This window comes from Cavia porcellus, unplaced genomic scaffold (genome assembly GCF_034190915.1).
Source record: "Cavia porcellus strain 051 isolate PalLab524CR breed Dunkin Hartley unplaced genomic scaffold, mCavPor4.1 scaffold_17, whole genome shotgun sequence".
NCBI classification, from domain to species: domain Eukaryota; kingdom Metazoa; phylum Chordata; class Mammalia; order Rodentia; family Caviidae; genus Cavia; species Cavia porcellus.
In genome coordinates this window covers 42,597,886-42,609,909 of record NW_026947500.1, presented here as the reverse complement: position 1 = coordinate 42,609,909, position 12,024 = coordinate 42,597,886, and the positions used below count along the sequence as shown (strand labels likewise).

The 12,024-nt window shown below is 39.1% G+C and overlaps 1 protein-coding gene across 25 annotated transcripts in view; it reads left to right on the top strand.

Moving 5' to 3' along the window:
• Positions 1-12,024, top strand: part of Phf21a (PHD finger protein 21A) — a 182,664-nt gene that overhangs the window by 150,850 nt on the left and 19,790 nt on the right. For all 25 annotated transcript variants that reach the window (XM_013147444.3, XM_013147439.3, XM_063227828.1 and 22 more), the window contains 4 exons: positions 6,343-6,441; positions 9,054-9,105; positions 9,838-9,917; positions 10,449-10,509. In XM_013147444.3, coding sequence (XP_013002898.2) covers positions 6,343-6,441; positions 9,054-9,105; positions 9,838-9,917; positions 10,449-10,509 — 292 coding nt within the window. The remainder of the gene's footprint in view (positions 1-6,342; positions 6,442-9,053; positions 9,106-9,837; positions 9,918-10,448; positions 10,510-12,024) is intronic.

Below are 12,024 nucleotides of genomic sequence, written 5' to 3'. Positions count from 1 at the left end.
TAGCACCTGCCTGGCAAGTATGAGGTCCTGAGTTCAATTCCCAGTATTTAAAAGAGAAAAAGTCAGGCATTAAAGCCACCCTGGGTTACATAATGAGTCCAAGGTCATTGAACTACATTGCAAAGAACAAAATAAACAGTAAATTTAGTAATCAGACAAAACATGATGATAATTGACAGTAGAAATTGAAAGAGACTGTGGTAGACTGCAAAGTAATACCTTCCTTCTCGAGAAAGCAGCTGGTTCTTGGCAATAACCAGTTTTTATTACATGGAAACTTTTTAAGAAAAGCCTGAGATCTAGATGTTGAAAAGTTATATACTTTTTAAAATACTGTTTAAATATCATGTAGTCCAGAAAATAACATCCGTAGGACAATTTCAACTCTGTATAATGGTTTGAGGTGAAATCTACATCATGTAACCATCTTAAAATGAACAATTCAGTGGCATTTAATTCGTTCACAATGTCCTGCAACTACCACCTCTGCCTGATGCCAGAACATTTTCATTACCCCCGAAACAAAACTCAGTATCTAAAAGTAGTTACTTTCTTTTTCGCTCTACCCCCACTGCACCTGGCGGTTACCAGTCTGCTTTCTGTTTCTACAGGTTTACTTACTCTGAATTTGTCATATAGATAGAATAATATGTGACCGTTTATATCTGGCTTTTTTCACTTAGTATAACATTTTCTAGGTACATTTGCATTATAATGTGTCAGTGCTTTCTTAAGGGCTGAATAATATTCATATATATTAATATATATATATGTATATATATTCATATATATATACCTCAGCTTCCCAAGTACTGGGATTACAGGCATGCACCACCATGCCTGATTCTCTCTCTCTCATTGAATTAAAAGAAAACTTTTCAAATGCTAGACCATTATCAGATAAGTGATTTTTAAATATTTTCTGATTCTTTATATTGAATTTCTACTTTCTTGATACTTTCCTTTGTTCATAGCTGGTTTTCTTCCTTGATCTTGTACCCTGCAACTTTGTTCAATTTATTTATTGGCCCTAATAATTGTTTTGTGGGTTCTTTGGGGTTTTCTGAATGTAGGGTCTTATCATCTGCAAATAGAGAGTTTTCTGTCTTCCTTTCACTTTTGGATACCTTTAATGTTTCTTATTTTGATGTTGCTTTAACCAAACTTCTGCTACAGTACTGAGTAGCAAACACCTTATTGATTCCTGACCTGAAGGACAAAGAGAAGCTTCAGTGTTTCATCATTAAGTATGGTGTTAGCTGTGGTTTTTGTAAGTATTCTTTTTAAATTGAGAAAATCCCCTCTGGTTCTAGTTTTCTTGAGTGTTTTTACTTACGAATTAGATTTTTAAAAATAAAAATCACATATATAATGTTTTACAGTATAATGGTTTAACACACAAATACATAGTGAAATGGTTACTACAGTCAAGCTAATTAACATTCTACCTCATCTCATGGAGTTACCTTTATGTGTGGTGGGGTGCTCGATCTTTTTTTGAATGTGCATGATGCTGGGACTTGAACCTAGGGCTTCATGCATCCTAGGAAGTACTCTACTGAGCTACACCCCTACTGTGTGGATTTTGTTGAATGCTTTTTCTTCACCAGTTAAGATCATGTTTTCCTTAGTTCTATTCAAGTAGTATATTACATTGATTTTATTATGGTGACCCATCCTTCCAGATTTATTCCTGGTATAAATCAGCTCGTCAGAGTATATCAGCCTTCTGATGTGCTGTTGGAGCCCAACGTGGCAGAGTACTGGGGAGACTGAAGCAGTAAGATTGCTGTGAGTTCAAGGCCAGTCTAGACTACATAATGAGACCCCGTCTCAAAAAAAATATAATATATATTACACATATAAATATATATTTTCAGACACATAGGGGAAAGTGAGTTTAGTTTGCTGTTTTTTGTTGAGGATTTTTGCATTTATATTCATGAGGGGACTTGATCTGTAATGTCCTATTCATACGATATCTTTAGCTTTGGTAGAGGAGGATAATGCTGACATCATAAAATGAATTTCTTTGGAAGATTTTGTAAAAGGATTAGTGCTAACTTCTCTAAATATCTGGTAGAATTTATCAGTGAAGCCATCTGGCCCTATACTTTTTGATTTAGGAAAGGATTTTGATTGCTGTTTCAACCTCTTCTGTTGTTACAGAGCAATTTAGATTTTCTGTTTCATCTTGGGTCAGTTTTGGTAGACTGTTGGTCAGATTTGTCTCTTTCACCTGTGTCATCTAATTTGTTGGCGTATAATTGTTTAACTTATTTCTATAATGGTTTTTACTACTGTTAAGGTTCATAATAATGCCCCACCTTCATTTTTTAATTTTAGTCATTATGTCTTGTCTTTTTTCCTTAGTCTAACCAAAAGTTTATTAAATGTGTTGATATTTGCAGAGAATTAACTATTCATTTAAAGATTCTGTTGTTCTCTATTTCATTTATCTCCACTTTAATCTTTATTTTGGGATGTGTTCTTTTATCTGGTTCTTCAAGTGTAAAGTTAGGTGATTGATTTGGGGTCTTCGTTGTAATACACACTTGTTCATAACTATGAATTAGCTCTCTCCACACTGTTTTCACTGCATTGCCTAAGTTTTGGTATTTTGTGTTTATGTTGTAGCCTAAAACATATTCTGTCCTGGAAAAGGTTCCCAGTATACTTGAGAAGAGTGTGTACTGTTGTTAGATGGAGATTTCTTTAATTCATTTATAGTATATTAAGTCCTTTATATCCTTTTTCATGCTTTATTTGCCTACATGCTGTATCTGTAACTTAAAATGAGGTATTAGAGCAGCCTGTTTCTCTTCTCAGTTCTGTCAATATTACTTCAGATGTTTGGGACTCGGTGTTTGATGGATATGTGTTTACAATTATTATATCTTCTTTTAAAGTAGCTCTTTCATATATACTAACCGTCTACTCTGTGTCTCTTATAAAGGCTGTGACTTTAAGTCAATGTTGTCTAACACTGTAATTGTCCCTGTACCCTTTTGGTTACTATTTGCATGAACTATCTCTTTCCATCCTTTTACTTTCAACCTTCTTATGTCTTCATGGTAAAACGAACCTATAGCAGACAGCATTGTGTTGAATCATCTGTTGTATCCATTCTACCACGCTCCGCCTTTTATGGGGAGTTTAGTCCAGTGACATTTAAAGTGATTACTGATAGGAAAGGACTTATACCATTTTGTCACTTGTTTTCTATATACAAGTCTTTTTGTTGTTCTTCTTAATTTCCTCCAGCACTGCTGCCTTTTTTTTTCTCTTGTACCATTTTTATACTTTCTTCATTTCCTTTTCTGTATATAATTTTTAGTAGTTACCATGAGGATTACAGTTAATATTCATAAGTTTTTTTTTTTTTTTTTTTGTCTTTTTCCTTTTTATCGGTACCGGGGATCGAACTCACGACTGCCTGCTTGCAAATTGGGCATTTATGCCACTGAGCTAAACCTCCAGCCCCTATTCATAAGTTTTTAAACACTTTAGTTTTAACTAAAACTAAACAGTTTAGTTTCTTTTTGTTGTTGTTGTTTTTTTATTTATTTTTTGAGACAGGGTCTTGCTGTGCATTTCAGACTGACCTTGAACTTACTATGTGACCCAGTCTAGCCTTGAACTCATGGAGATTCTCCTACCTCAGCCTCTTGCATGCTAGGATTACAGCAGCTCTAGTTTAATTTCAGTAATATACAAAAACTCCATTCCTATGTAGTTGTCATCCCCAACATTATGTTGCTTTTTTTATAAATCGTATCTTTATATATTGTCTTCCTATTAATAGAGCTTTATAATTATTGTTTTGTGCATTCTCTTAAATCATATAGGAAACAAAATGAAAAAGTGCAAATCAAAAGTATAATAATATTGGCTTTTATTTACCTAGGTACTTACCTTTATTGGAGTTATTTCTTCTTTTTTTTTTTTTTTTTTTTTTGTCTTTTTTGAGACAGGGTCTCGCTGTGCAGTTCAGGCTGGCCTTGAGCTCACCTTGTAGCCCAGGCTGGTCTTGAACTCACAGCGATCCTCCCGCCTCAGCCTCCCCAGTGCTGGGATTACAGGCAGCCACCACTCCCGGCTATCTTCATATGGTTTTGAGTTACTAATGCCTTTCATTTCAGCCTGAAGGACTCCCTTTGGTATTTCTTTTAAGGCAAATGTACTAGCAATGAATGTCCTCATCTTTTATTTATCTGGAAATGTCTTCACTTCATTTTTGAAGAAAAGCTTTGTAAGATACAGCATTTTTGGTTGGTGGTGGCATTTGTTGGGGGGTTTCCTCCTCCTCGCTCTAAGTGTGTCACTGTACAGCTTTCTCATCTGAAGCTTAGCTGGTTGGCTCCAGCTCCAGCTCACGGTCCCTCGTGAGTCTGTGATCAGACTAGTTGACCAGGACTGCAGTCCCCTCCAGGCCTAACCAGCGTTGAGCACTTTCCATCCCATCTACTCCCGCAGGCGGCCCTGGAGACCTCACTGCTCCACTGCGGCCGGCAGGAGGCGCAGCTCCTTACCACTCGCTCTCAGCAGAGCTGCTCACAACATGGCTGCTGGCTTCCTCACACTGGCAGGTGCATGAGAGAAAGACGATCTCTACCATTGTCTTGATTGCCTTGTTTTTATTTGTTTGGAGGCTCATGATATCCTTTATGAGACTCTCCAAGAGGGTCCCTCCTTGTGTGAGAGGGAAATTCAAACCCAGGTAGTTCTTCGGTGGGGAGGGATTGATAGGCTTCCCCAGAAGCATTGCCGCCGGTGCTCTCTTCATCCGGGGAAGGGCAGTGAGAGTCGGACAGGGGTCAGCAAGGCTTGTACCTGGCCTCCTCTCTGCGCCCTCCTGCTTCTGTCCTTTCACATCCAAAGAGTCATTCTGAGTACCCAGGACCTCAAAAATGTTAGCCCATTTTCCATTGCAGGTTTGTGTAATGGAGGGAACATGTCCTTTTTGTTTAAATGTAAAACTAAGACAGACAGACAGACAGACAGACAGAGACCAGAGAGACCTGAAATGATTCTCATGGTAGGATATATTCCTCACTCAGATCAGTCAGGTTCTGTTGTATACTACAAACCATGAGGTGCTTGCTGTTTTTTGGTTTGGTTTGTTTCAGAGGTTCTTGCCTTTCACTTGGGGGGGAACATAAGGCTTGTGTAAAACAGTCCTCACTCTCAACTAGTTTATAGTATAAAGGGGAGACGTACGGTATGACTGGAAGATCAGTAGTTTTCAAGTGCTGCTAAGATAGATGATGGCACTTTCCTGATGTAAGAATGTGGAAAGCCGAGGGGAAATATGAGGTGGCCATGGGTGTGAAAGAACTTTGTGATTTTCGTTAACTTCTTAAGTCTAGAAAACATTGTGTACGTTATGATTTTCAAAACCTTTTGATGCTGTGTTTAGAGGACCAGTCTTGCACTTTGGCTCCTGCATGTGGACAATAAGATACTTTCATTCTAAGTTTTTAAGTTATTTTTGATTACCATACAAAAAACTATCATAACTGCAATTTTTTTCAATTTTGAAAAAATAAAGTAGGTTTATATTTATAGTTTTATATCCATACTATTCTAAAAATCATCAGAATATTTATAGAACATAACTAGCCCTCTAGGTTATTACTACCCTTTAGGGTAGTAATAAAAGCACAGTTTATCAATGTGCTAGCTACCATTTCTGTTCGGATACAGTAATGCAAGTAGTGCTTATGTTCCTGTAGATGCTTCTAGAAAGCATTGGGGATGATCAGGACTCTTAACCTCTTGCAAAATGGCCCTTCCTTGAGAACTGCTCTCTTTCTAGTGGATGTGACATAGGCAGACTTTAAATATCCCAAATTAAGATAGTTCCTCACTCTCTCTAGATTGGGATTATTTTGAAGAATGTGTATATATGTAAGATGTAAACATCAGTCAGCTCTGTAGTGTGCTGTGGGCTACAGCTTGACTCCTATATAATGACAGTGGCCTTGCTTCTGGGAAATAACACCTACTTTCTGCAAAATATGGAGATCAGAGAGAGCAGCCTGTACTTCATTTTTATATACAGGAATTAATGACGTGAATTTTTCTCTTTGTATAATTTAGACTTTGCATGTAGCCCAATTTCCTGCAGTTTTATTATTTAGTATCTTTAGCTAAGTTTTAACACTTTATTTCCCCCATGAAATCCTAACATGAACTCCTCTATTAATGTGTTCCAAATTTGAGTGTGTTCTTTTATTTTGTCTTGGCCACAGTTAAACTGTTTCTTGGTTTTTTTTTTTTTTTTTTTTTTCCTTTAATAAGAATTTAATTTTGAATTTTCTTTTAATTTTTCTCCCTTAGACAGTTAAATCCCACACAGAAACAGATGAAAAACAGACAGAAAGCCGTACCATCACCCCTCCTGCTGCACCCAAACCAAAACGGGAAGAAAACCCGCAGGTAGGCCCATCTTTCCAGTCCGTGATGACTCATTCGGTGATGTGATGTATTCTCACACAACAGGAGGGACGCCTGCTCTGCAAACCACTCCACATTCCTATTCTTGTGCTTTCTTTAATTCAGCAATATTAGTGCCAAGTAGGTTGGCTGAGGGCAAATTTCTTAGAGTGTGGTCCCTAAGAGGCCTTGCACTGCTGTGTATTTCAGTATTTCAGAAGAATAGTTTTAAAATGATGTTGTTTGTATACATAACACAATTTTGAAATATAAGAGTAATGATCATTTTCCCGACTATCTTATTTTATTTGAAATAATTACTTACATTCTGTTTTTTGTCAAACATTTGTAAGATGTCCACTTCACTCTTCTATATCTGTTTAAATTATTGGTTATGGGAATTAAATGTGCGTTTTTGTTATTACCATTTTATTGCATTAGGACTCCAAATCCCAAATGAATCAGCCCAAAAATCATTTACTTAAACACAAAAGAAGGTATGACAAATAGTAACATCTATACTAAAACTTACGCTAGAATGATAAAGAGCACACAGGACCCAGTAAAAACATGGAATGCAAATCTGCATGTCTTAGACAAGAGAATATTTCAGCTTGATGCTTTTGCACAAACTATAAAAGAAAAAATATGGACAGAGAATATGATGATGAATATCTGATAGCTGGGTTTTATTAGATCAGTACTCCGTTTCCCTCTGGCCTTACTACACTCTTTGTAATGAAATCATGTCTGATAGTGGCATGAAACCATCAAAACCTCATGTTATTTTTTTTAATAAAAAAGCAGGGATTTATTGAGTTAATCCATGTTTTCTAAAATAAGTACCAAATATAATTCTGGTAGGAAATGAATTTTTAATTGCTGTACAAATTGCTGAGAAACTTGTAAAATCATCCACAAATTAATGACAGATGTACAACTATGGAGGAAAAATAGAGCAAATCATTAGCAAAATGCCTTATTAAAAGAAATTAAACCATAGCACTAAGAGAAAGAGAAAGGAGGAGAGCAGAAAGACAGGGGCGAGAAAGTGAAGAGAATCTCGTGTCTGTGGCAGGCATACAGTGAGAGCGGCGAGTGCCTGTGTGTGGAGTCGCAGATATTTCACCTTCTATTTGAATAGAATCCCTGCCTTACAGAGAGTAAATTAGCTCTTCATATATGCGAGGCGGAGGCAAAACTCCTTGATAACTTTTTATTCTGTCTCTGAGAATATGTTCCACAAAAGATATTTTTCCACCTAATTATTTTATGAGCTTGATCTAGACTGACAACGATGAACTGGATGTAGTAGCCAAGGAGGGTGCTATTCCTTGATTTAAAAGAGGATGCCTCTGAATATCAAGCCACACGCAGCTTTATTAGCAGAAAGCATTAATGCAAAGCCTGGCCTCCTCATCATCATTATAATTTAAAGTTTAATGAGAATTCGCAATGTGGTTAATTGGCAGCCACAAAATACATACATTTCAGTGTGAAGCATACAAAATGGGTAGTCAGTCCAGGGATTAGTTTTCCTTACCAAAATATTTTGGCTGTCAAGAGGATACATTTTTTAAAAAAGAAATAGAAATATTTCTTTAGGATCCTGAAGGTACCAATAATGGACATACCTACACTCTCAATCAAGCCTGTGTCTTGAATAAGCTGAATCTGTCACTTCAGGCCGAAGAATATAATGTTTAATGCTAAGGGAAAAAAATGTCAAGATTTTTAAAAACCAAGCTCTAGTATTTAATAACTCTACAAGAATGTCTCGTAATAATTGAAGATATTCTTTATTTATCAGAGAAAGAGACTGATGATGTTTTGACCTATTTAGAAACCACATGCTGTGGTACACAGAAATGAAGACCACAGAAAACCAAAAAGAACAAAAGTCAACATTAGTTCTCTGGAAATGTTTTAACATTCTATCTTTGGGGTGCAGTATACTAATAATCCTTTCTTCTGATGGAGGCCTAAAAATACTTTTCAGAAATTGCTCCATAAGTTTTAGGTTCATGTTTAATTGAAAAATCATAATATTGAGTGGAGCCCCTGCTGTCCTTCCTAAAAATCATTTAGCTTTGAGTTAGCTACTCAGTGGCAGAAAAATGGGAGAAGCCGTGACCTAGTCATCACAAGTGAAATCGTGACCTGGGATTTACTTGTAACAGGGGAGGCTCTCTAAACCTGCTGTGTGTTTTCAAGTATGAAATCCTCTTCTTTTTAAGATTTTTCTGAAAGGAAAAAAAACCTTGGGTCACTCCAGTTAGAGATTTCTTGAAGCAGGAGAATCACTATGAATTCAAGGCCAGCCTGAACTACAGGGGCAGAGCCTATCTTTAAACCTCCCCCCAAAACACAGGTGCTGATCTTTGACCTTGAGAAAAAGAAAATGTAGGTCCCACTCTTCTTTTGGCCCTGTTGGACCAGAATACAGCAGAGCAGCTCAGGAACCGCCCACTCTTGGTTCCTTTGAAACCAGCCTCCCACATGGAACCGGCCCACTGGGTCAGCTTTCCGTGGTATATAACTAAGAAGCTACCATTGTATTTGCGAGAACCCAGACTGAAGTACATTGTTTTTGTTTGTTTGTTTCTCCGGCACAGAAACTTGCCTTCATGGTGTCCCTAGGGTTGGTAACACATGACCATCTAGAAGGTAAGAGAAGATATTCTGGGCACTGCCTTCTCTCTGGCCCACATCTTTGTTCCTGAAAGTGGTGTTTGATTGAATTCCTAGAATAGAAAATTGGAACACAAATAGAGTGTGATTCAACCAATGTGGACTTTATTTCCTTTAGAGAAAAAATTGCCTTCCCTCCATCTAATGTCAGGCCCTCCCCTGCCTAGCGTCATCCGTACTCCTCCTCGGGGAAAACATTCCCCGCTCCCCGAATTAAGGTGACTTCTGTGCACCGTAGGGGAACTTTTTCATCCTGACAACACAAAGTGACAAGCACTCACCTAACAAGCCCTTGTCTGTATTTTCCAACCATTCTGAATCTTAAGGACAGTTACAAAGCTCTGCCTGAGCTGGTTATACAGTTCATCGATGGTGAACTGTTGTTATTCAGTCTAAGTCTGTGAAGAAAGTTCATCCAGACCTGTGTACAATCAGTCTAAAAATAAACCAGGACAGCTTGTTTACAAGTATGGCGTACTGTGAAGCTCTTGATCACACAGAGCCACGCTGTGGCCTTGGTTCCTGAGAGGTGACAGTACACAGTCCTGTGCACTTGCTTTAGAGGGTGCTTGCCTCTGCGCAGGCTGCAGGAAAACAGACTCGTCCTGTCCCTGATTCGTTACAGGAAAACCAATAGATAAACAATGAAGTTCCGTTACTTAGGCTGTCCATACCTGTCTTCTCATTGAATCCTTTTCTTTTCCCAAGAAATCCAAAGCAAGAGACAAGAGCGAAAAAGAAGAACAACAGCAAATCCAGTGTACAGCGGAGCCGTCTTTGAGCCAGAGGTACTTCTGCCAGTGCCTGGTCCTTCCTCCCAATCCCTTGGGGTTCATGGGGTGCTCCGTGCCTCCCATCTGAAAAGCTGCCCATTAGCTGCACCTGGTTGTACTTGGCCAGCTCTGTGAAATGATGGGTTTTTCCCTGGTTCATCCCATTATTTCAGTTGTATTACTCACTGCTTACCCTATAGGCTTTCTTTTCTTTTCTTTCTTTCCTTTTTTTTTTTGGTACCAGGGATCGGACTCATGACCTCATACTTGCCAAGTGAGCACTTACACCACTGAGCTAAATCCCCAGCTAGGTTTTCTTTTCTAAGTTTGAGCAGACACAAACCTGCCTTAGAAGGTTCATTCATCCTGACTTTACAACTCTCATCTGAAGCAGACCTCTCTAGAATATTCTCTGAGAGCCAATTACATGTAATAGAACCTGTTACCCCTGAGACCTTGAGATGTTAACAATAACTAGTTGGCGTGTTGTCAGCAGTCTTTTCCTTATGGCAGTGTTAGTCACCTTTCTTTCTTCAATCCCCAAAGCGTAAGAAGAGTGCAGTCACCTACCTAAACAGCACAATGCATCCGGGGACCCGGAAGAGAGGTGAGTGCCTCCTTGAATTTCTGCTTTGCTGTTGCTTTGGCTTGCTGTGTTGTGTTTCTTCTCCGCCCCTCCTATCACCCTCCCCAGACCTGACTCCTCTGTGCCTTGAAAATACTTCTGTTGTTGTTCTCTGAGTATGGGGGAAAGGAGAGTGAGATTTCTTACTAGAGTTCTGTGTGCAGAGTCAAAAGCCGACTTGTCTGGGTTCTGGCAGAGCTGACTGGAGAGCAGCTTAATGTGGCATTTCTGCCCCAAGCCTCCCAGGCCATCCATGATAGCACAGGGAACAGAACACCATGTGAAAGGAAGCCTCTTAGCATCATTAAGCAGATCCAGAGCACTGCTGTTGCCAAGGTGTTCTTAATAGTATCTCAGTCAGCCTGCTGCCAGGGAGGCTAGAACGTGACTCTAGTTTCTGTGGCTGTAGACTTTCCAGGAAGGAGAGAACTTAGAGTCTTTGAGAACAGGGCAGCTCCAGCTAAAGAAGAAAAGGTCACTGTCAAAACAAGTTCCCCCTAACAGACTAACAGACTCCTGAAGAGGTGATCCCACCTTTCAGACTGTCTGTAAGCATTCACCTTATTCTCAGGGCAGAAAAACAGCAGTGGCATCTCTCATCCAGCAGGTCTAAATACGTCTTAATAGCTCGGGGTTTGAGCTCATAAACAAGGTACTGAGATTGTTTTTTGATGTCAGTAATACATCCCAAAGTCCCTTTCTCCACGTGGTAATGTGTCCCTGAATTATAGTTCCAGGCTAGAAAGGTTACAGAGTGAGTGGCCCAGCATACTAATTCTGTGTATGCGCACACAGTCTCTGAGCCATCAGAAGCTTAGAAAGTCAACCTGACCCTTTGTCCGCCTTAGGCAGAACACAGCTATACCTTCCCCACAAAAGGTGTCATACCCTCAGTGAGCCATTCTAATGTTACAGCAGTTCTGTCCTTCAAATAACCAAAAATATTTGGATGGTAAGCTCTAAGTTACTGTTTTATATTGACTCCTGGGCCAAAATAACTAGAGCCATAAATTATTTTCTGTTGTTTTGTGTTCGGCTTATTTTGGTGACCTCTGACACAATTCTCAGAAACAAGACCCCAGCCAGAGACCACAATTAATCGGCCTACTGCTGGGCAGTATCTGCTGAGAGGACAGGGGTTAAATGAGCCAGCAAGTCCTTGGAGTCTGTTGCCAAGGTCAGAGAATAAAACCTGCATTTGCAATGCCTAGGATGTGCCTTCCATAGGTAAACAAAAAGCATTTATCTTCAGTTCTCCCTTTGCAGCACCATATTCCCTAGAAAAGACAAACCAGTAAGATCTATCTTAGTACAGTAGACACTGCCAGTCTAGCACAGGTAGTGCTGGTGAAACGGTGGATAGCGCTGTGAGTCGGTGTGGAGCCCTAACGTCAGCTGTAACTGTTAGCAAAGTTGCAGTCCCACACACATTTGCCAGTGCTTACAAGCACTTCTGGGCCTCTGCGGCACTGAGCTACCTTCCTCTTCACTCATATT